The 25,746-nt window shown below is 39.2% G+C and overlaps 2 protein-coding genes across 5 annotated transcripts in view; both read left to right on the forward strand.

Annotated features, from left to right (window-relative positions):
• Positions 1–7,880, forward strand: part of MAP4K3 (mitogen-activated protein kinase kinase kinase kinase 3) — a 198,075-nt gene extending 190,195 nt beyond the window's left edge. For 2 of the 3 annotated variants that reach the window (XM_047782228.1, XM_047782229.1), the window contains 3 exons: positions 3,272–3,342; positions 5,751–5,806; positions 6,446–7,880. In XM_047782228.1, the coding sequence (XP_047638184.1) occupies positions 3,272–3,342; positions 5,751–5,806; positions 6,446–6,533 (215 nt within the window). In that variant the 3' untranslated portion in view covers positions 6,534–7,880. Of the gene's footprint in view, positions 1–3,246; positions 3,343–5,750; positions 5,807–6,445 lie in introns of all 3 variants that reach the window. The other variant, XR_007135149.1, reaches the window with a different exon arrangement.
• A 4,260-nt stretch (positions 7,881–12,140) lies between these two features.
• Positions 12,141–25,746, forward strand: part of CDKL4 (cyclin dependent kinase like 4) — a 46,700-nt gene continuing 33,094 nt past the window's right edge. The window contains exons 1-2 of one of the 2 annotated variants that reach the window (XM_047782230.1): positions 12,141–12,238; positions 22,415–22,638. In XM_047782230.1, the coding sequence (XP_047638186.1) occupies positions 22,471–22,638 (168 nt within the window). In that variant the 5' untranslated portion in view covers positions 12,141–12,238; positions 22,415–22,470. Of the gene's footprint in view, positions 12,239–13,698; positions 13,862–22,414; positions 22,639–25,746 lie in introns of those variants that run through there. The other variant, XM_047782231.1, reaches the window with a different exon arrangement.

Raw genomic sequence — 25,746 nt, forward strand, 5'->3', positions numbered from 1 at the left:
AAAGTCAAATGGTCATAAAAGAAATAATGCTGGGGAAAATGAGTGACAATTAGTTTATTTATACACAGTTTTTCTCATATCCTTTTATCAGTAAAGATTCTTGTAAATGTATGCATTGGCAGAAGATAGAACCAAGGACAGATAGTTCATTTGTCTTATTTCTGGTCCTGTTTTAACTCTTTCCCCCAATTAGAATGCCTCTCTCCCAACAAGCAAATTCTGATGATATCAAGAAGTCAGCTTTTTTGCTTTTGTTTTTTTGTCTTTTTAGGGCCGCACCCACATCATGTGGAAGTTTCCAGGCTAGAAGTCAAATCAGAGCTGCAGCTGTTGGCCTATGCCACAGCCACAGCAACGCAGGATCCGAGCTGCACCTGCAACCTATACCACAGTTCATGGCAACGCCAGATCCTTAACCCACTGAGCAAGACCAGGGATCAAAACCGCATCCTCATGGATACTAGTCGGATTCATTACTCCTGAGCCATGACAGGAACTCCAAGAAGTCGTCACTTTTGAGAAACATCTGCTCAAGATGTTAAAATGGAATTCATATTTAAAAACAAATAGGCAGGTCAAAAAACAAGACAAAGAAAGAACAGAAACTCAAAGGCCTGAAGCCAACAGACCTGTTGCCCTCCTGAGTGGTAAAGAAGACTAATGATGTGCCCCAGAAGATGCAGAACCAGAGCCAGGACTGTTATTTGAGTCACCTTCTGATTAAGACTCTGCCTACATAAGGCCTGGTGGTTTCATAGGTGATTTTAATCCACCCTGTCTTTTGCAAACTGCTTCAGATGGTAAAGAAGAAATGCTGAATAAATAAGAGTTTAACACTATTGATAGTAAAATCAATTAAATTATATAGGAAACAAAATTACCCAATCTCTTAAAAATAGATTTTGGAAAATCTATATAAAATACTAGCAGGAGTTCCCGTCGTGGCTCAGTGGAAATGCAGGTTAATTCCTGGCTCACTTTCTCGCTCTCGCGCTCTCTCTCTCTCTATATATATATATAATATATGACTAAGTCACTTTGCTGTACAGTAAAAATTGGTACATTATAAATCAACTACACTTCAATTAAAAAAATTTTTAATGTAAGTCATTCATGGTTTTTTAAACAACTTTTTAGAAATTAAGAATAGGAGTTCCCATCATGGTTCAGTGGAAACAAATCTGACTAGTATCCATAAGGACACAGGTTCCATCCCTGACCTCGCTTACTGGGTAAGGATCCAGAGTTGCTGTGAGCTGTGATGTAAGTTGCAGATGCAGCTTGGATCTGGCATTGCTGTGGCTGTGGCGTAGACTGGCAGCTACAGCTCCGTTTCAACCCCTAGCCTGGAAACTTCATATGCCGCAAGTGCAGCCCTAAAAAAGACCAAAAAAAAAAATTAAGAATAGAAGAAAATGCCCTTCATCTAGCAAGGCCTATTAAAAATACCATGTTTAATGATTAAACTAATTCCCACTAAGTTGGAGAATGAGATACGGATATTTACTGTCATCACATTTCAACATCATCTTGTTAGACAAGAAAAGGGAACTATGAAGACTAGAAAGAAATAAGTAGGGAGTTCCCTTGTGGCACAGCAGGCTAAGGATTTGGTGTTGTCACTGCAGTGGCCCAGCTTCAGTCCCTGGCCCAGAAACTTCCATATGCCCTGTACATGGCCCAAAGAAAGAAAAGTAAAAATTTATTTTTTTGCTAAGGTTATGATTATCTACTAGAACATACAACTCTTAGAGCCAATAAGTGAATTCATAGTTGCTCGATATGAGTAACACAGATGAACAACTTTCTGATATGCTAGTAAGATATGTAGGAAATAAATGTAAACATATTTAAGACGATTATCTAGGAAATTCCAAATTATTATTAAAGGCATAAAAGAAGATTTGAACAAATGAACTACACCATGCCCATGGATAGAAAGACTGAATATGGGAAAGATGTCAGTTCTTAACAAATTAATTTACAAATTCAGTGCATTTGCAATAAAAACCCCGACAAAGTATTTTGTGCCATTTGATAAGCTCATCTTAAAATTTATATAGAAAAGGGAAAGCCTAAGAATAGTAAAATAAATTTTAACAAATAGTTGCCCAACTTGATGTTGAAACTTGCTGTAAAGGCATAGTGATTAAGACAGTGTGGGATTAACACAGGGATAAGTAGAAGAGTGGAACAGAAGGGGAGGGTCAGAAATAGACCTACAGGTAAATGGAAATTTGTATCATATGTCAGTGGGGAAATGATAGACTATTGAACAAATAATGCCAGTATAATTTGTTATCTGCAGGAAACAAAATCAGATTTCTTCCTCACCAAATACACAGAAATACATATGAAACATATAAATTCAAAAAGCAAAACTAGGGAGTTCCCATCCTGGTGCAGCAGAAACAAATTAACTAGGAACCATGAGGTTGTGGGTTCAAACCCTGGCCTTGCTCAGTGGGTTAAAGATCTGGCGTTGCTGTGAGCTGTGGTGTAGGCCGGCAGCTTTAGCTCCAATTAGATTCCTAGCCAGAAACCTCCATATGCTGCAAGTGTGGCCCTAAAAAAGCAAAAAAAAAAAAAGCAAAACTACAATTTTTAGAAGGTACATATGCCTCTATCCCTGTAATTCTATTTATACGTATCTACCCTAGACAAAATTTTGCCCATGTATTTAAGAAGTATAAGAATGTTTATTGCAGCATTGTTTGTAGTAACAACTTAGGAACATCCAGTGTGTAAAAATTGGAAACATTCAATATAACGTTTACACTGGTAATGTGAACTTACCCATGTTGTAATAGTGAAAACATGCATGAGAACAATAATAGTGGTTGTCTCAGGGAGGAAGGGAAGGCTAGAATGGTATAGAGGAGTATATAGGGATGCAAGCTCTATTCATTTGTATTTAAAACAAAAAGGAAATACAGCAGAATGTAAGGGTTTGAGAGTAGAATGGTGAATAAATTTTTCTATGTGTGAAATATTTTAAACTATTATTTTAGCAAAGCAAAAATTGCATAGCAAAAAAATCAGTGACTTTCCCTTTTCTTGCCAAAAAGATGAATCAATTCTGTATAGTATATATGCTATATACTATTATATACTGTATAGTTCTATGTGGTAAAGAAGCCACTATAAATATGGAATGACTATCATTAGTTATTAATTGAAATATTGCTATGCAAGATAGAAAGAGGAATGATATGCTTATCGGTTGAACTTTTGTACTATTAACAGTAACTGAGCTGTTCTTGCCTGCTAGTTTGCCTACAAGACAGTGTGCTAGCTTTCTGGAAACATGGAATGCAAGGTAGAAGTTTTAGATCTAATGAGGTAAGTAATCTTTTAAAAATTATGTTCATTAAATGGCCACAAAACATTATCAAATTGTACATCATACAACTCGTTTTAACTTTGGAAACTCCTAACTGATAAAAGGAATACTTGATTTGCTAACTTTATTAATATTTCCTGTATTCGGTCTAGTAAAATTAATAGTACATACTTTATAGCCAACTCTCTCTCTCCAATCACCCAAACAACTTTAGTGCATATTTTATGTGCTTCCAGATAATTACTCTTATATTCAGAACAAGAACTTCCTAAAAAATGCTAAAAGTGAGCTCACCCTGATTTTCTTTCACCTTACCCAGACTGAAACCTGGAGCAAGAGTGCTGATGCTGGCTCTCTCTGTCTTGAGACACCTTTTCTACTATGTATTTGAGAAATAATGACCAGCGCAGGCTCTAAGTAAATAAAGGGTTCTGCATTTCTCTCGAAGCCTCCTTGCCTCCTATTTCTCTTACCCTTATTCACTTGACATTTATAAGATTCTTTGCCCCTTTCTTTTCCCTTTTATTAATCTTTTATTAACCTATTCCTCTTTATTAACCTTAACTATATCTCCTTAGCCTTTAATTTAACTCCAGGAATAATTTAACTCCAAGTCATGACACAGTCAACTCAGTTCAGTATTTACGTCAGAAAGTGCTGGCCTTATAAACATGAATAAGACTTGGTACTTGCCCCCTGGAGTATATTAGGCGAGTAAAATCATCATAAGTTCTTTCAATACCCCCAAGCCAGCCTCAACAGTGTAACTTTTACTTGAGCTTTGGAGAGAAAGGAAAACCTTTGGTGCCTTAAGCAAGAAAGTAGCTCCTTCATGTTTTAAACTGTCATTCATTAAGTGCAGCTTCTCTTCTAACCAGGTGAACAGCATAGCAGAGTGATCATGAGGGTGATTTCCAAAAGAGACACCCGGATTCAGTCCCAACTCTGCTCTTCAGTAACTGTGATCATGCATATCACTTAACTTCTCTTTGCCTGTATTTTTTTAATCTGTGAATTGAGGATAACAGCATAGTACTTCCTTCATAGGGTTGCTAAGATTACATGGAAGGAAGCATGCAATGTACCTGGGGTGGTGCCTGCCCTATAGTAAGCATTCAAGAAAGGAGGCTGCCAGTATGTTTCTGGGAGAAATTCCCGTAAGAGGGCTCACTTCTCAGGAAGATTTTTTTAAAGTCACCTGAGGGGATGGAGCATGGAGATAAGAATAGTCAACAGCTAATAAGCTCCAGGAAGAGAAAGAGGGTGGTTTAAAAAAATAGTTTGCCCCAAAACCCACCTGAGGGGCTTTTTTAAACTACATACGCAGCCCAAGGATGATTTCAGTTTCAACATCAAATTGTTTTTCAGCCTACCAAATTTTGGGAGGAGCTGCTGCCATTATAATTGGGATGTTTTGCTCTCAGTAAGCAATAAACAGTGGGTTTCTCTTTCTTCTGTAGACTCATTCTTAATTCTCTAACTGGTAATTGGTTATACTGAGGACTTCTTTAAGGATATATGCCATCAGAAAATACTATTTCAGGAGACTGGGGAAAAAATGGGACAGAATTATTACCTACTGAGCACTTCTTAGCTAGGTTTTATACCAAATAATACCTACGAGATACCTGTGTGAGGTAGGCCTTGTCTCTCCCATTTTCAAGAGGCAAAACTTTTCCAACAAATTGCATACCTTTTGCAGTCATCATAGCCAGTAAGTGGGAGAATTGGAATTTAAGCTTGAGTCATGAGTCTGTCCCATCACACCACACATAGCAGCCTTTTAAAAAAAGTACCAGACTTAAGTGGCTTAATGCTGCAAGAGGATTGCTATTGGCATTAACATAACTCAAGAGGTGTTTTTGTTTTTTGCTTTTTATGGCCACACCCGAGGCATGTGGAGGTTCCCAGGCTAGGGGTCTAATCGGAGTTACAGCTGCCGACCACGCCACAGCCACAGCAATGCAGGATCCAAGCCGCATCTTCGACCTACACCACAGCTCATGGCAATGCCGGATCCTTACCCACTGAGCAAGGCCAGGGATCAAACCTGCAACCTCATGGTTCCTAGTCGGATTCGTTTCCGCTGTGCCACGACAGGATCTCCCTCAAGAGGTTTTTGATACATAAAATGGACTAGGTGCTTTGCTTTTAAATTTTTTCCTTGAGGCCTACATAACAAGTAAATGTTTTATACTGCAATGTTTTATGAGTAATTCAAAATTAGCCACATTTTTCCTAGACTAACAAATGGATGCACCTTTCTGCTGACTTAACAAATTGTCATGAAGGAATCTGTTTCCATCTTAAGAATTATGTTTCTTTTCTCTAGAGTTCTAAATTAAATGCCCATATAAAGTTTTACACCTTTAATTTCAGAAATTAAATTGATATTTTAATTGAACAGGTAACACAAGAAATTTCAGATAGCACAAGAATTTTCAGACTGCTTGGATCTGACAGGTATGAAAGGGGGTTGTATTAAATACATAGTTCTAATCTGGCATGAAACTGGTTTCTTTTTCAAGAGAATTGAAATTTTTCTGGTAATATATTCAATAGCATATCTTTCACACTGTAAGAATTCACAGATCAGAAAATTATAAAGCCTCTGAGAATGTGCCTGATCTTCCAAGTAACAGGAATCTGCCATTGCTTCTTTTGCATTAAACATGATCTCTAAAGTATGTTTACAGCACAAGAATATGCTAACAAACAGAGAAGTTTTTGGTTTTAGTACCAGTTAGGATTTGGGGGGGGGGGGTTCTGTTACTTTCTGATTCTCAAACGACAGATTGCTTTTAGAATTTATAATAAGAATTAAGTTCCCCTAAATTATTTCTAGTACAGATTTTGCCCCCTCTGACTCTTAGAAGAACAACACTGGCTTAGAGGTGGGAAGTGGTGGGCAGCAAAATTACTTTCCTGAGCTGGAACTGACTCTTTAATCATAGTGACTTGCAAATGACTTCTGCCCATAGTCAAATAAGCAGCATTTATTGGGGCATATAATGAAGAAGGAATGGAAATTTTTTCTGCTAACATTAGGTTTCAAGAATAACTTTGTTTTGTTATATGTTTTTTGTTTGTTTATTATTTTAGGGTCGTGGTTTTGGAAAGTAGGCCAACTGATAACCCCACAGCAAATAGCAATTTGTACATCCTGGCGGGTCATGAAAACAGTTACTGAGAAATGTTGTGCTTTGACAGTTAACTGTAGAAAGAAAGAACACTACCACTGCAACATTAACGGATGCTTGAAGCTGTACAAAAGCTGCAGTTACCTGGCTTCAGTTACTTGTAATTTATTGTGGCATGAGACAAGATGGGAAAATTTTTGTTTTAAGTGGTAACTAGCATATTGAACCACACAAGTGCTTAACTCATTGTTATGTAATCTTTGTACATATAGGCAGTATTTTTCTGTGAAACTTCATACTGCTGAAGACATACACTAAGAATTGATGTAGATAATGTACTTTTATGAGATGTACAAGTAAGTGTCTTATCTGTACAGATGTAAATGTTGATGAAAATGCAATTGGGATTAATATTTTAAGAATTCTTCAGTATATTCTTGGGTGTGGCTATATTACAAAATGGGATGCTGGCAATGAAACAGCACATTTAACACTATTGTATTTTTATTATATGTAATTTAGTAATATGAAGATAAATCTTGTAACTTTTAAAATTGTAATGGAGGCTGTAATCATTTTATAATCTTGTTTTTAATTTTAATGCAAGTACACTGGTGTGTTTATAGTTGCACAGAGTATTGATATGTGATGTATTAAGTCACAAAAGTAAGCTGTGACATTGTCAATATGCATTTGGCTCCACAACATCTTTTTAAAATGTATTTGGATTGTTTTCTATGTGAAACAAACCAATTAACCCTTTGTTGTAGTAACTGGTCTTTTTATAATTAAGCAGAATCCTGTAAGATTGCTTGTCTGTGCTTAAAACAATACCTTTGAAAAAAAATTGAATCACAGAATAGCGGTACCATGTTGTAACACTGCAGTTTTCTGAATTACAGTATGCACAAAGTATAAACTAGCATTATCAAAGTGTCCACACTCAACGTTTCATATAATCACTTATAAGAACTATAACATTCCATAGAGTGAAGTGGTTCAAATTTCTAGTGGAACTTTTACTTTTTGTGGGCCTTATGATCATTTTCATGTTTCTTTTGATTTAGAGTATTAACACATGGCCAAAATGATTTAGTTACTACCTCATATATACAATATAATGGTTACTACACATCACAGGAACTTAGTTGTGGTTAAAGTCACTTTTGATTGTGTTTTTCCAATGGAATATGTATATACCAAGTTTTAGCAAAATACACACTTTTGGCTCTTTTTTGGTATGTGTTCTTTATATTTTAATGTGAGTATATACACTAAGAACAAACTAAATTGTGATTTATAGTCTTTGTTTATTTTAATTGGCAGTGCTTTTAAATATGTTCCTGATTGTACATAGTGTAAAATAAACATGTTTTTTAACATGCTGTTGTATAGTAGCTTGTCATCTGGCTTAATCTGTATTTAATAAGACTAAATATATTAAGGAGAAAAAATTTTTAATTACCTTAAATCCTTAAGTAGCCATTCTTATCCCTCAGATCATATTTTTCTTTGATCTGTCATCTCAGTTTCATAAAGGGGTAATATTCACACATTTGAGAAAGGGGCATCTTTTAGAGAACCTTTAACTTCCTGATCAGGAAAATCAATAAAAACACTCATAATCTTTTGGTTAGAGCAGGGTTCAGGAAACTGCATTCCTTAACCCAATCCTGCTCAGTGCCTGTTTTTATAAATAAATTTTAATAGAACACATATTGATTTTCTATAGCTGCTTTTACAAAAAATATAGTTTTCCCCCCAAAAATCTATATGACCCCCAGAGCCTAAAATGACCCCTTATAGAAAGAGTTTGCTGACTCTTGGGTTAGAGAAAGGAAGGGAGTATAGTCAAAAGTGCAGTTCAGAGGCAAGGAAGGGGAAGATTAGGTGGGAAAAACTGGGTTAGGATCAAGAGGTGACATTTCTACTCCTGTTAATGCTCTTGACTCTGAACAGTTTCCTTATCTAAAAAAAAAATGTGACTTACAGAGTTCCTGTTGTGGAGCAGCGGAAACGAATCCAGAACCATGAGGTTGCGGGTTCCATCCCTGGCATCCATCAGTGGGTTAAGAATCCGGTGTTGCCATGAGCTGTTGTATACGTTGCAGACCCAGCTCGGATCCCACGTTGCTATAGCTGTGGCATAGTCTAGCAGCTACAGCTCTGATTCGACCCCTAGCCTGAGAACCTCTATATGCCGTGGGTGCAGCCCTAAAAAGACAAAAAGACCAAAAAATTTTAAAAAAATTAAAATGTGACTTATGATTTAAAAGTGGTAATGAACCCAACTAGTATCCATGAGGACACGGTTTCGATCCCTGGCCTCACTCTGAATTAAGGATCCAGCGTTGCCATGAGCTGTGGTGTAGGTCGAAGACGTGGCTGGGATCCCACATTGCTGTGGCTGACTGGCAGCTGCAGCTCCAATTCAACCCCTAGCCTAGGAACTTCCATATGCCACAGGTGCAGCCCTAAAAAGACAAAAAGTAAATAAATAACACAGAAGTTAATAATCATAGCAGTTTGTCTACATTTATCACTTTTTCCAAGTACATTGCAGCTAATCTTAGTAACTTCTAAAAATATATCTTTATCAGTGTAACATTATCTATATGTTGAAAAACAGAGGCTCAAGGAAAAGATTTTCAACAAATCAATGTTCTATTCTTGGCATTTGGTTGTTGATCCTTTTCCTGAGCCACTGCTTTTCTAGTTGCCAAGTCTTTATATAATTTAACAAGTTATATAAAGGTCACATTTCAAAAAAATTTAACTGTCACATTTGACAAAATATTTCCCAAAAGTATATAACTGGTTGTGTATTATACACACATGGGCTTTTTAAAACTACAGACCCCAGAATCAATCTTTGAGGGTGAAGCCCAGTAACCTATGTTTTTATAAAGTACAAATGATTCTAACATACACTGGCCCAACATTGAATTTAAATCCGTGTTTCTAAGTGTAGTCCAAGTATCACTTGGCTCAGAAAGAATAAACTTTAATGACACTTAAAACGCAAATTTGGCGGCTCTACCCACTAACTTTTGATAGAGGATTTTGATTCACTCAAAGAGAGCCACCAACTGAAATGGTAGAAACAATCCATTTCCTCTCCATTGAAGTTCAAAGCTGTCTATTTTGTTAGCTAGTTTGTTAAACGTTGGTGTTGAGTAGAATGAGATCAGTTGTTCCTGGGCCTTTTCGCATCGTTCATCTTGCCAAGTGTGTTACTGATTTTAGTAGAGACCAGAAAATAAAGGACAGGTATCACTTTTCACCACTACTAGAAGAAAAATGAAAATGTGCTGTATCGGAGTTCCCATTGCGGTGCAGCGGAAATGAATCCTACTAGGAACCATGATGTTGCGGGTTCGATCCCTGACCTCGCTCAGTGAGTTAAGGATCCGGCGTTGCCATGTACTGTGGTGTAGGTCGCAGACTCAGCTCCGATCCTGCATTGTTTGGCTCTGTCGTAGGCCAGCAGCTACAGCTCAGATTAGACCCCTAGACCCCTAGCCTGGGAACCTCCATATGTCACAGGAGTGGCCCTGAAAAAGACAAAAAAAAAAAAAAGGTGCCATGTAAAATAATGGACAAACACTAAGACTATTACTTGAAGGAATATAACAGTTTGTCTAACACATGTGTTTGTGTACCAGATATTATTCTATGTGCTTTACATAAATTCTCCCACTGAAGCCCCAGAACAGCCCAATGAGGTGTAGGTATTGTTAATGCCATTTTACAGATGAAAAAACTAAGGCACAGAAAGATTAAATAACTTGCCCAATAATATAGCTGGTAAGTAGAGCTATGACTGGAACCTAGGCACTTGGCTTGATTCAAAGTATATACTCTTAACTACTGTGCTAAACTGCCACAAAGACTATATGCAGTATATTCTACTACCCTCTAAAATACACTTTAGCCTTTCCCCCCTGAAATTATACTTATTTTCTCCAGGACTGGGATTTCAAATTCTGATCTTCACTGTCTCTCTGCAGCAAGAGAAATTAACTTTCTTAATTTTTTGCCTTATCACAAAGGATTTTCCTTTTTCAAAGTATTTTGTATAATAAAAGGATTTGCATAGAATTAATTCTACAGTTAAAGCTTATGAAATAAGCTAATCAAAAGTCTTTTTTACTCTTGCGAGATAATTCTTTAACCAACATACATTGATCATTTACAGTGGATCCAGGCACTTCACTGGCACTGGGGAAAAGATGGAAAAGGCATCATTCCCAATATTCCAGGAGCACACTGCATGAATAAAGATATATTTAAAGAACAATGCAAAAGGCTGTACCTTAATTCTGCTTTGAGAAAAGGAAGGCCTTGGTGTAAAACATTAATTACATTTAAGCTGAGTTGTTCATAGATGAAGAGTTTAGCAAGTGCAGAAAAAAATCAGGGTAGAGAGCTATAGGCTAGACTAAGGCATGTGCAAAAATGCTGTTTGTTCAAGGAATAGTGATGTTAAATACAGCTGATTTCGGTGTGAGGAGCAGAGTAAGGAGAAAACAAGGATGGGCCTGATTGTGAAGAGCTTCCTAATGAGGAAAGTAGCTCTAGTCAACTGTTAACCAAAACTGCAGAGATCAAATACCATGAGGAGATGAAAAGAGCTGTTGGGTTTGTACCTACAGTGATCTCTTGTATCTTTACTGAGAAAATCACCTATATAGCATGATGGGGGCAAAAATAATGCAGAAATAAGTTGATGTGAGTTTATGTAGATTTTAGTTGGAGCATGTTTGGACTTAAGAAGATAGTTTTCTTGGTTTGTTTCGTTTCAAATAAAGATGGGAGATTAGAGCATAATTTCTAAGCAAATGAAGGAAGTGGAAAACTGAAGATAGATGAGAAAAAGGGAGAAAAGTTAAACCTCTGAGGGAAGAAGGGAAGTACGGACATCCTAAATCTAGGCATGATGGGGAGCATTTTACTGATGCCAAACAAAGTGTGTATGTGCTCATCGGCAAAACTATTTCCGAGTTCATTTTAGGAACAGAAAGGGTAAGCTTTGGCAAAAATTCTTTTCCAGTGTTAATACCTGTACCTCCAAATAGCATTCATCACATTGTTTGCTGGCCTTGCTTCCACTGCATGGCAAACATGTCTTGCTCTGAATCAGCCCCACACACTAGTACAATGCTTGCTTAATTATGAGAATGCAGCAATGAACCACAGCAAATAGATAAAGCTGCTTGTTGCGGAAAAGCCTACGGAAGGCTGCTGAAAAGCTATTGGACAGGAAGGAGGAACGGAAGAATAATAATCGAGACTAATAATAGAGGTTCTGCCCACCAGAAGGTCTCTGCTCAGGCAGGAAAACAGACTAACTTCGACACTTACTCGTGCTTAATTTTAGTGCTCCTGAGGCCTTGGAAAATAAAGGGACTTAGCATAATCACAGTGTTATTGAAAAGCAGTCAAAACGTTTCCTGAGTGCCCTCCTCAGGGCAGCTTAAAAGGGTTCTTAGAGGCGATACTGCCCCTGCGTCCACACACTGAGGATTAAGGCTGGCCTCGAGGCGACCCTTGGACCTGTTGAACCGGGGCCTCGGGCTTCCCCTACGGCGGGTACCAGGAGGCTGGGGACCCGGAAGCTGCCCGCCCCGCGCGGCCCGAGCGTCCGGTTGCCCGGGTGACGCCGCAGCTGTGGTTGCCTGCGCAGAACCGCCAGCGCTGGGAGTCTGGGCTGCAGGGCTGCCTGAGGCTGCGTTGCGGTGGCCCTGTCCGCGCCGTAAGTGCGGGGGCGGGCGGGGGCCGGGTGAAGGGGGGTTTGCACCAGGAGTGGTGGAGAGAGAAGTGAGGGTTCCCAGTTTAGGGAAAGTTCCCTGAGAGAAAGGGAGGGGGGCAGACTTCCCCTCCGGCGACCTCGGAGGTATAAGCAGCGTAGGGGCGAGAGGCTACAGGTGGCGTGTGGCTCCCCCTCTGGCTGCACAACCCACTGGGTGCGGCCCCTGTTGGCTGGAGGTAGGTGCGGTCCTGGGGAGCAGAACCGCTGAGCTTTGGGAGAGCCGCTTTGGGAGATCCCTCTGTGGCCCAGGAGCTGGATTGTCACTACACGTCGACTAGTTGAGAGGCTTGGAAATCATGTGGATTATGCCAGACGTCCGGATGTGTTATGTATACACATGAAATGTGAGGGTTTTAAACAGAGTTACTTTTCTTGAGTTAGGTAAATGATATGGTCTTCTGGTTTTCTGGGGATGCTTTAAGTTGTTCAGTTGTACTATCACCAAGACAAGTTTATAAACAGGGGTGTGTACTTTTGAAGTTCTGCAATTCAGTGTTATGTTTATAAGACAGATGCAGAATGGTTTTATAGCCCATTTCCTTCGTCCATTTTATTAAATATAAATACATGTTTGGTTGCATTGGAAATAACAACATAGCAGACTGACTTTTAGCCTATAGAATCCGTACTGGCCTAGCCTGGTCTTGAAAAGGTCTACTTTACCCCCTCATTCCTACCGCCATTATTTACAGGAGTTTCCTATAAACTTAGATAAGGAAGCTAATGTGTTTTTCACCCCCATTTCCTCTCCGTTTCTTAATTTTGCTTTCCTTCTCTCAGTGTATTCTTTAAAGGCTGGCTTGAGCCCTCATGACCTTTGTGATACAATCATGGAAAATAATCTACCTCCAAGGTTTTTCTCTGTGTCTATGCGCATCCTTTTGCAAATCCTTAAGACTAAGGAAATTAAATAGAAGATTTTCAAGGAATTTAATGATCATCTCAAGTATCTGTCAGTCTGTCTTCCTATACACACCAACTGGCCCAAGCCTATACCTATTTTTGCCTTTGTACACAGAACTTTATTAAAAGTCAAATTTTGGGTAAATTCTGAAGTCAGGAGATCCTAGCCAAGAGGTACATAGGTTCAGATTGAAGGTCATTAATGACTATGAAAAATATTTCCAATCCATTGAATCTATTGCCTGCCAATAGCTATCTCACTGTTTAATCTCCACTTCCTGCCCAGGTGCTATATTAATAGCCAAAATGTAATTATTACCTTTGCTTAAAAGAGGAAGTCGTTTTACATATTTAGTGGAATAGCCGAAGAATAAAATTATGATAGGACTTCAACAGACAGGTTGAACACCCAGACAGTGGGTAACCAAAGCAAGTCAGGTGTAAAATAATATCTAAAAAAGGAGTGGGGGAAGCTGTAACTCAGTATGTGTGCAGAGAAAGAGCTTCCCTTTGGGGTTGGGGAAGGCTAAGCAGAAGAGACGTTTGAGTTAAACTGCAAAAGATGAAGAGGATTTCGGGGTCAAACCTTCCAAGCAGCAGTCAGTATGAGCAGAGACTTAGGAACCTGAGAGTGTTTGGAGAAGAATCTGAGAAGCACTGTGGGTAAGGTACATTGGGACCAGGGTGGAAAGGACTTGCAAATATCATACTACAGTTTGAACTTTATTCTGTGGCAATAGAAACCATAGACATTTTTGAGGAAGACCAATATCTGATTATACTGGTGTTTGAGAAAGATGTTTTTGTTGTAACTGAAATAGATATGCAGGGGAAAAGTGAGTTAAGACAGTTTAGTCCCACTGTATATAGATTTTTTAAATGGCTCTGTTTTGGAATTCCCATCATGGCGCAGGGGAAACAAATCTCACTAGGATCCACCAGGATGTGGGTTCAATCCCTGACCTCGCTCAGTGGGTTAAGGATCCAGATCCTGCATTGCTGTGGCTGTGGTGTAGGCCAGCGGCTGTAGCTCCGATTGGGCCCCTAGCCTGGGAACCTCCATATGTCGTGGATGTGGCCCTAAAAAGACAAAAATAAGTAAGTTAAATGGTTCTGTTTTGATATAACAATTTCAAACCTGTGAGAATAGTACAATGAATTCTTATACATCTACATTCATTGTTTACATTTTAATCCCATTATTTTATCATTTCCTTTCTATCTGTGTGTGTGTGTGTATATATATATATATGCCTATTAATTTTTCTGAACCTTTTGAGAGTAAGTTGCAGACATCATGTCCTTTTACCCTTGAATTGTTCCGTGTATATATTTCCTAAGAAGTGGGACGTTTTCTTACATAACCACAGTAAAGATTACCAACATCAGAAAATTTGATATCCACAGTCAGTATTTAGGTTGTACCAGTTATCTCACTATGAGTCTTTATAGTTGTTTTCATGTAAATGGACTCATACAATGTGTGTTTTTTTGTGTGTGTCTGGCTTTTCTCACATAGCAGTATGTTTTTCTTTTTAATATTTATCACATTATAGCATGTATCATTACTTGGTTCCTTTCTATTGCTGAATTTCATTGCATGGAATTTATCAGTTGATGGACATTTGGCTTTTTTTCAGTTTGGGGCTCTTATGAATAATGATACTATAAATACTTGCATACGTGTCTTCATGCAAATGTATTTTTTTATTTTTCCTAGGTAGACACTGAACAGTAGAATTGCTGTTTATATTTAACATTCAGGATAAATTTATGTTTAACTTTTAAGACATTGCCAAATTGTTTTGCAATGAGACTGGGCTGTTTGCATTCCCATCATTAATGTGTAAGTGTTCCAGTTTCTACAGATTATAATCAATACTTGATAGTATCTGTCTTGTGGATTTTAGCCATTCTAATAGGTTTGTAGTGGTATCTTTTTATGATTTTAATTTACATTTCCATAATGGCTGATAGCATCCTTTCATGTACTCACTAGACATCTGTGTATCTTTGTTATGCGTCTGTTCAAATCTTTTGTCCAGATTTAAACTGGATTGTTTGACTTCCTGTTGAGTTGTATGAGTGCTTTTTGTATTCTGGATACAAATATTATATAAGATATATGATTTGCTAATATTTTTCTGTGCCTTATCTTCATTTTCTTACTGGATCAGTTTTTCTTTGAAAAGCAAAAAATTTTAATTTTGGTTAATTCTACTTTATCAATTTTTAATTTTATGGATCATGTTTTTGATATCCTATCTTAGATATCTTTGCCTAATGAGGTTACAAAGACTTTTTTTCCTGTTTTTCCTAGAAGTTTTATAGTTTTAGCTCTTACATTTTGGTCTGTGATCCATTTTGATATATTGTGAGAGGTATGGTTTTCTTCCATATTCCAATTGTCCTTTGCGTTGTTTGATGAAAAAAATATTCTTTCCTCTTTGAATTGCCTTGCCATCTTTGTCAAAATCAATTGATCATTAATCAAGGATTTAATTCTTGACTCTTTTGTTCCATTGATATGTATGTCTATCCTTAAGCCAATACCACAGTCTCTTAACTTACCATAACTTTACAGTAAAATTAGAAGGTAATGTACATCTTCCAAGTTTATTTTATTTTATTTTTTGCTTTTTAGGGCCGCTCCTGCAGCATATGGAGATTCCCAGGCTAGGGATCAAATCAGAGCTACAACTGCCAGACTAGCCACAACCACAGCAACGTGGAGTCTGAGCCGTGTCTGCAACCTACATACACCACAGCTCACGGCAATGCCGGATCCTTAACCCACTGAGCAAGACCACGGATGGAACCTGCAACCTCATGGTTCCTAGTCGGATTCCTTTCTGCTGCGCCACAATGGGAACTCCTTCCAAGTTTATTCTTATTCCAAGTTGTTTTGGCTCTTTTGGGTCCAGTGCATTCCCACATAAATCTTAGGTTCATCTTGTCAATTTATAGCCCCCACCCCAAAAAAAGCTTATTTTTTGTAGGGGTTCAGTTTAATCTATATTTGAACATATATGGAGAACTGACATCTTTTTGAGTTTTCCCATCCATGGCCATGGCATTTCTTTCTTTTTATTTAGATCTAATTTAATTTCTCTCAGAAAAATAGGTTGTTTTTTTTTTAAGTTTTTTGGACCATGCTCACAGCATGTGGAAGTTTCCATGCCAGGAATCAAACCTGAGCCACAGCAGTGACCCCACACCATGGCAGTGACAAACACCAGATCCTTAACCACTAGGCCACCAGGGAACTTCGGTTTCCCTCAGAAATGTTTTAATTTTCAATAGGTACGTCTTTCACTTCACTTGTTAAATTTCATCCTCAATATTTTATTATTTTGATGTTATTGTGAGTGGAATTTTTTTTTGTCTTTTTTGTTGTTGTTGTTGTTGTTGTTGTTGCTATTTCTTGGGCCGCTCCCACGGCATATGGAGATTCCCAGGCTAGGGGTCGAATCAGAGCTGTAGCCACCAGCCTACGCCAGAGCCACAGCAACGCGGGATCCGAGCCGAGTCTGCAACCTACACCACAGCTCACGGCAACGCCGGATCGTTAACCCACTGAGCAAGGGCAGGGACCGAACCCGCAACCTCATGGTTCCTAGTTGGATTCGTTAACCACTGCGCCACGATGGGAACTCCCCTTTAATTCTTTTTAAAATTTTATTTTATGGCTGTACCTGCAGCATATGAACGTTCCCATGCCAGGGACTGAATCCCACCCACAGCTGTGACCTATGCCACAACTATGGCAATGCCAGATCCTTTAACCCACTGCACTAGGCTGGGGAGTGAGCCCACGCTTCTGCAGTAACCCAGGCAGCTGCAGTCGGATTCTTAACCCACTGCACCTCCTTTAATTGTTTAAACTATAATTTGCTTAGATTATTTGAACACATTTCTAATAGTTGCTTTTGTAGTCTTTGTCAGCAAAATCCAACACTTAGATCCATTTTTGTTGACTTTTTTTCCTGAGTAGTGATCACACTTTCCTTTTTCTTAGCATGACTTATAATTTTCTTTTTCTTTTCTTTTCTTATTTTTTTGGGGGCCACACTTGCGGCATATGGAAGTTCCCAGGCTAGGGGTTGAATTGGAGCTGCAGCTGCCAGTCTACACCACAGCCATAGTAAGGTGGAATTCAAGCCACATCTTTGACCTATACCACAGCTCATGGCAACACTGGATCCACAACCCACTGAGTAAGGCCAGGGATCAAACCTACATCCTTATGGATACTAGTCAGATTCATTTCCTATGCCCCATTGTGGGAACTCCCAACTTAAAATTTTCTTAATTGAAAACTGGACAATTTGGATATTATCCAGAAATTCTGAATTCTAATTTTTTCCCCGAAAGTTTGTTGTTTTGTTTGTTTTTTTAATGAGTTGGTTTTTGTTTTCACAAACTGCCCGTATTCCAGAATCCATTTCCTCCTAAGTGTATGGCTGCTAATGTCTCTGTTCAGTTTTTTAATTTTTTTAGCCTGGCTTCTAAAAGTCACAACTCTGCATAGCTTAGTGGTCGCCAATAAGTTGAGCAGTGATGGTGCTCAAACACCTGTAGCCATAAGTCTTTCACGCTCACCTAGTGGGTCAGTGCTGGGGGTGCATTCAAAATTCAGTCGGTCCTCACACCTGCCCAGCTTTAACTTTTCTCAAGGCTTTCTCAGGTCTTCCCCATGTATGTCCATAGCTTCCCAGTTAGCTAGAGATGCGTGGAAAGCTAAAGTAGCCCTTCCATGGTTCTTTCATTTTTAGGATCTTCCCATAAAGTGCTGGCTAGTCTATACCTCACCCCAAATGGAACCATATTTTCAGGCTTGAAAAACTGGTTTCTTTCCCATTTGTTTCTAGTGAATTTGTAAGAATTTTACTGACATTGTTGTCACAAGTTTTCAGCCTCTAAGCCATATCAAACATATCTCCCCACTTAGCTGGGGTCCAGGAGTAGAGGATGGATGGCAGCAGCCTCATGCAAGAGGCCACAGACTCCCACTGTTCTTTTGTTGTTTTTGTTGTTGTTGTTGTGCAAATCCCATTGGATTTTATTGTTTTCTTAAATTTTTTTTATTAAAGTACAGTTGATTTACAATGTTCCTTCCATTTCTGCTGTACAACAAAGTGACCCAGCCACCCACACACACATTTTTTTTGTTCATTTTCCATCATGTTCTAACCCAAGAGACTGGACACAATTCCTTATGCTGTACAGCAGGATCCCATCACCCATCTGTTCTAAATGTAACAGTCTGCATCTACCTACCCCAAACTCCTCATCTGTCCGCCTCTCTCCCCCCTCTCCCCTGGCAAACACAAGTCTACCCTCCATGTCCACAATCTGTTTCTGTTTAATAGATCATTTATGCCATATTTAGACTCCACATATAAGTGATATCATATGGTGTTTATCTTTCTCTTTACTTACTTCATTTAGTATTAGAATCTCTGGTTCTATCCTGTTGCTGCAAATGGCATTATTTTGTCCTTTTAATGGCTGAATAGTATTCCATTGTGTATATATGTACCACATCTTCTTAATTCATTCATCTGTCAATGGACATTTAGGTTGTTTCCATGTGTTGGCTTTTGTGAATAATGCTGCAGTGAACATAGGGATGCGGAGTTCCCATCGTGCACAGTGGTTAACAAATCCAACTAGGAACCATGAGGTTGTGGGTTTGATCCCTGCCCTTACTCAGTGGGTTAACGATCCGGCGTTGCCGTGAGCTGTGGTGTAGGTCGCAGATGCAGCTCGGATCCTGCGCTGCTGTGGCTCTGGCATAGGCTAGCAGCTATAGCTCCGATTCAACCCCTAGCCTGGGAACCTCCATATGCTATAGGAGTGGCCCAAGAAATGGCAAAAAGACAAAAAAATAGGGATGCATGTATCTTTTTGAATAAAAGTTTTATCTGGATATATACCCAGGAGTGGGACTGCTGGATCATATTGATAATTATGCATTTGGTTTTCTGAGGTACCTCCATACTGTTTTCCATAGTGGTTGTACCAATTTACATTCCCACCAACAGTGAAGGAGGGTTCTTTTTCTCCACATCCTCACCAGCATTTCTTGTTTGTTGACTTATTAATGATGTCCATTCTGACTGGTGTGAGGTAGTACCTCACTGTAGTTTTGATGTGCATTTGTCTAATAATTAGTGATGCTGAGCATTTTTTCATGTGCCTGCATGTCATCTGTGTGCCGCCTTTGGAGAAATGTCTGTTTAGGTCTTCTGCCCTCTCACTGTTCTTAAACGGAGTCTGGCAGCTTATCATAAATAAATATTTCTCTGTTTGGTTTTCACTTTGGTTTGATTTCCAGATCCTTAAAATTGTTGTTTTTATTTGGGGCAATTTTGCTTGGTCTTATACTTGTGTTTTAGGAAGAGGATTTGCCAATCTCTTTATGCCATCATAGTCAGTCTGACCCCTTGTGCTTTTTGGTGGGATTTCTTTTTAAATAACTCTATTTCCTATACTGAAACCAGTCTAAGTTCTCAATCCCTACTTGGAAAAATTTTGCTAAATCTGTTTTTCTAGGAAATTATTTATTTCTTCAAAGTTTTCAAAATCATTTGCATAGATGCCTGCAAAGCATTCTCAAGAATTTTTTAAAAAACTGTTATATTTTGATAGTTATTCCTCCTTGGCATTACTTATTTTGCATATTGTTGTTTTTCCTCTTCCTTAATTAGTTAATGATTTGTCAGTTTAAGTTTTTTCAAGGAACCAGGATTTGGGTTTATTAATTAGATCTACTGTTTTTTTGTACTCTCTGCTTTATTAATTTCTGTTTCAACTTTATTGTTTCCTTTCTTATGCTTGCTTACTTGCTTACTTTTTTCTTTTAAGGGCCGCACTGGTGGCATATGGAAATTCCAAGGCTAGGGATCAAATCAGAGCTGTAGCTGCTGGCCTACACCACAGCCACAGCCACAGCCACAGCCACACCAGATTAAAGCCATATCTGCAACCTACACCGAAGCTCATGGCAATGATGGATCCTTAACCCCTGAGCAAGGCCCGGGATCAAACCCATGTCCTCATGGATACTAGTCAGGTTCGTTACAAATGAGCCACAACAGAAACTCCAATAATACCTATTTTAAAATACAATATAATAGAGTTTTCAGAATATAGCCTGTGATGGACTTTCCATGTATTACGGAGTGTGTCTGCCTAAGTTTTCTTCCTTTTGTAAGAGAGAGAATAGAACCTACAACATCAAAGAAAGAGCATATGCAAAATAGGAGTAATCCTTTACCTCTTAAACGCTTTTCCCAGTTGTCTGTTTTTATGGTTGCAGGAGTAATCCTTTACCTCTTAAACGCTTTTCCCAGTTGTCTGTTTTTATGGTTGCAGTAGATGATTTCTTCTTCCACTGAGACAATCTGTAGATGGAAAAGACAATAATAGTGGAATTAAAAAAAAAAGTATACTCATGTGAAACATGAGGATTTTTTTTTTTTTAAGTGGTCAGCTTTTTCACTTGACATTTCATTAATACTAAGGCTTGGATAAAGTGGTTCTTCAAATTCTTTGGAATTCACCAAAAGGCAGGAAAGTGTTGCGATTCAAATTGTGATCTCTGGAACCCAGCTTTCTAGGTTCTCATTCCTTGCTTGCTTCACTGTGCCGATTTTCTCAACCGTATAATTGAAAAAAACGATACCTACTTCGGACTTCCCATCTTGGCTCAGCAGTAAGGAACCCGACTAGTATCCATGAGGATGCGGGTTTGATCCCTGGCCTTGCTCAGTGGCTTAAGGATCTGGCATTGCCATGAGCTGTGGTGTAGGTTGCAAATGCGGCTCGGATCCTGTGTTGCTGTGGCTGAGGTACAGGCTGGCAGCTGTAGCTCCATTTTGACCCCTACCCTGGGAATTTACATATGTGGAAAGAGCAGCCATAAAAAGACAAAAAAAGCCCCAATAAACCTACTTCATAAAATATTTGTGCAGATTATATGTAATTTGCATAGAACAATGGTATTTAATTGCAATTATTACTAAAAAACTACTAGGTTATATCAACAAGGTTATGCTGGAAAAAAGTGGCGTGTGATTTTTGAGACTATTTAGAATTTGTGTTTTTCTGGGGCTTTTTGGGTTTTTTTTCAGCCACACCTGCAGAATGTGGAAGTTCCCAGCCACTGCAGTGGTGATCCCGGATCCTTAACCCACTGCACCACAAGGAAACTCCCTAGAATTTGTGTTTTTGTTTTTGGGGGTTTTTTTTTTCCCCTTTTCGGCAATACCTATAGCATATAGAAGTTCCCGGTAATCGAATCTGAGCCTCAGCTGAGACCTATGCCACAGTTGTGACAACACCATATCCTTAACCCCTTGCACCTGGCTAGGGATCCAACCCGTCACTTAGCAGTCACCCAAGCTGCTGCAGAGACAATGCCAGATCCTTGACGAACTCCAAGAATTTATGTATTTTTAATGGCTAGACGGGTCTATTTAATTATGTTGGCCTTATTTGTTATTTAACATGTAAACCAGTTACCACAAAATTTATGAATACGTGATGCAAGACAGAAAAATCAAACCCAGTATTTCCATAGAATTCACTATGGATATGAAGGCATTCATGAAGAATTAGAAAAGTATGCCCTTTTTGTGCTTTATTATTATTTTCTCTAGGATCTAAGACTTTAAGGATTTGTTCCTTCATACATATAAAACTTAAGGGCAATAAATTATGCTCTAAAAAAGATTTTTATTTTTAAATGGCAGCTTTGTCAACTGCCGTCTGACTTCTCTCCACCAGGTGGCGGTAGAGCACTTTGTATTATGTCCTGTTCGCCACACTTCCTAATCTCGGAAAAGATAAACACCGTATGCTAGACCATGCAGTGTCCCTTCACCTGGGTTTTACAGTATCATATTTTAATCATTTTCTTGAGGATAATGTCAACAATAGATGGGATAAGCTTCCTTCCCGTAAATTCTTTTAGTTCAACTGAAGTAAACACAAACCCATTATGAGAAACAATATGTGAGATCTTTGCAGAAGCTAAAGAACTGCATAGGACTGAACTAAATTAGCAGACTAACATGCAGATATTTTTAAGTGTATTTAAAGTTAATTGATGGAAATAAACCTTTGGGGGCCTAGGCAAACTGGTCTTTAGGAAACTGTGAGAGCACTGTCCTTGGTAACGTGATTAAGCTGAGTCATCTTATTTTCCAGGTGCAACACTGTACTGCAAGTCAGTCAATACGATAATTTAAGTCACTTCAACTCAAATGGAAAAGTATGAAAAACTGGCTAAGATTGGAGAAGGGTCTTATGGGGTTGTATTCAAATGCAGAAACAAAACCTCCGGACAAGTGGTAGCTATTAAAAAATTTGTGGAATCCGAAGATGACCCTGTAGTTAGGAAAATAGCTCTCAGAGAAATACGCATGTTGAAGGTAGGTTAACTTCCTGTGTACATCCGTAATATCAAAAGGTATGCCAACATTACGAAGAATTTTAAAGTGATTTCTTTTTCCGTTGCACTTAAGTTTCTTTGTATCAGCAACTGTGTAAATTGATCATCACTTTGGGCTTTGGCCGCTCTGATATGTAACTGATATTATGAGTATAGATTGTTAAAATATTGAAGTTCTTCCATTCTGGTTGGTAAGTATTCACTGACCCAAGTCCCCTCATTCTAGTGTTTACCCTCCTCTTCAGCCTGGCCTTCCCCCACCCCACCCCTACAACCCTACCCTACCCACACCCAAATCCTTCTGCCCATAAACCAGCAACTAAAAGAGCATTTCCTGGCACAGAGGGGCCCACAGGACCCTGCCAGGGCCCCCGTGGGCATCCCTGTGGGTTAGTCTCTGCCTGCGCTCTACTGAGACATATCGAATAGCGCCGCCATCTTTGTATACACATTTTACACAAAGGTTTTGTTTTCACTCTGATAGGATCTGATGTGTGAGATTCATACGTTCTCAATGTAAATTTTTTCTTACCCTAAAAACCTGACAGTTTTAGAGCCATAAAAGCTTAAAGATGCTTCTCACCCAGCACCCTTTATTTTGTTGGAGAGGGCAGTGCTTCTCAAACCTTAGTGCACGTGGAATCTCCTGGGGACCCTGTTGAACTGCAGACTCTGAATCCAGGAGGTTTGGAGTCAGCCTGAGATTCTGCATCTCAGATAAACTCCCTGTTGGTACAGAAGCCAACAGAGCTGTGATTTCCTCAAGAACACACAGCCGACCTTTACTTTTATCATGTGTCATCTGTTTTCAGAAAAACCTCAGAAATCTAGTTTTTATTTTATTTTTTATTTATTTATTTATTTATTTGCCATTTCTTGGGCCGCTCTTGCGGCATATGGAGGATCCCAGGCTAGGGGTCGAATCGGAGCCATAGCCACCAGCCTACGCCAGAGCCACAGCAATGAGGGATCCAAGCCACATCTGCAACCTACACCACAGCTCACGGCAACGCCGGATCCTTAACCCACTGAGCAAGGGCAGGGACCGAACCCGCAACCTCATGGTTCCTAGTCGGATTCGTTAACCACTGAGCCACGACAGGAACTCCAGAAATCTAGTTTTTAAAGGGAGATAATAATTATCACATCATTTGTCCTTTTCAAGTATTATTTGTAGCAGTGTTCCTCAACTAAAAAGTTTTAGCGTTTTGTTTAAAATATGATTTTGATATACACAGAGTTTTCCAGAGCACATCCTTCATGATTTTTTTAAAAAGTTCCCTTTTACCTCAAAGCCAGCAGAGGGCGCTGGCCAGTCAGTCAGACAGTCACAGAACTAAGCTCCAGGGAGTGTCTAAACCTGGCAATGGGTTGTTTTCTAATAGTAGGTGCTTTTTTTTTTTTTTTTGTACAGCAGAAATTATCACAGGGTTATAAATCCACAATAATTTGATAAAAATTTTAAAAGATCAAATAAAATGGAATCATATGTATAACTGATCACTTTGCTGTACAGCAGAAATTGACACAATACTGTAAAGCAACTATACTTCAATCAAATTTTTAAAAAATAAAATAAGAGGAAGATGCTTTTTATTCAGCCCCTGCCACCAAGTCTTCAAGTAAAGTTAATGCTTGGGTAGCACCTCCCAGGTTTCAAATGCCCAACTTGAGGGTGCACTTTATTTTATTTTGCTTTTCAGGGCTGCACTTGCGGCATATGGAGATTCCCAGGCTAGGGGTCAAATCAGAGCGATAGCTGCCAGCCTACGATACAGCCACAGCAACACCAGGTCCAAGCCGCATCTGCGACCTACACTGCAGCTCACGGCAATGCCAGATCCTTGACCCACTGAGCGAGGCCAGGAATCAAACCCGAAACCTCGTGGCTCCTAGTTGGATTCATTTCTGCTGCGCCACAACGGGAACTCCTTGAGAGTGCACTTTAAAAAGAAGCCAGATTCCAACTCACTCTGGACTCCAGTGATGGCTCTCAGAATGTCCATCTTTCCTGCCTTTGGTATGTTTCACCCACATAAGCCCTGAACAGATCCCTTCCATGACAAATCTACCTTACCTTCCTACATACTCCTGTTATTTAAATTTGCTTTGATTTTCCCCCCTCCTAAATACCTGTTTTACTTTAGACAAGTCACTGTTTTCCTGAGCTAAGTTAATTTTATTTGCAAAGAAGATATAAATTGCCATTCTACCCAAAGACAAGAGATTTGACAGGTAAAACCTTGCTGTTGCTTCTGGCTACAGCATCTGGGAATCCCTGACTCTCGTAGTACAGACTGTTTTGTTCCCATTCTGCAGTTTTTGCCTCAGCATGAAGCAACTGGGTTCCCTGTGTGACTCGTTCCCTCCACTGTTGCCCTTTCTGCACTTTTAGGCAGTACAGCATATAGAAAACAAATTGATTGCATGCTCTGGGCATATCGTTAATGTATAACAGATTCCTTTTCCCCACACTATTGAGCAGCAGGCACATAATTGCAAGAGGATTTGTTGTCGTTGTTGTTGTTAAGCCATGCTTACAGTTACTGAGGAGAGGATACTGTGTAAGTCCCCCATACTTAAGACTCTCTACTGGGCCTGCAAAATATTTGATTTCTATGATGTACAGAATGTTGTGTTCTCCCTCTCTCTCTCTTTTTTCTTTTTTGGGCCACACCTGTGACATATGGAAGTTCCCAGGCTAGGGGTGGAATCAGAGCTGCAGCTGCTGGCCTACGCCACAGCCACAGCAACTCTGGATCTGAGCTGCATCTTCGACCTATGCCACAGCTTGCAGCAACACCAGATCCTTAGCCCACTGAGAAAGGCCAGGGATTGGTCCCACATCCTCACAGAGACTACGTCAGGCCCTTAACGTGCTGAGCCACAATGGGAACTCCTCATTATCTCCTTCTCTCTTTATATGTCTTTCTGAGTAAATGGTACATAGGGGTTGGAAAGTTGATCTCTCTACTATACTGGGAAAATAACAGGAAGATGAGTTATAAAGAGTAGTGATTAGAAGTCCTGGTTTATAGCTTTTATCCCAGTGTTCAGAATGCTTAGCATCTCTTTTTGTATGGTTAAC

The sequence above is a fragment of the Phacochoerus africanus genome, chromosome 5, assembly GCF_016906955.1.
Source record: "Phacochoerus africanus isolate WHEZ1 chromosome 5, ROS_Pafr_v1, whole genome shotgun sequence".
NCBI lineage: Eukaryota > Metazoa > Chordata > Mammalia > Artiodactyla > Suidae > Phacochoerus > Phacochoerus africanus.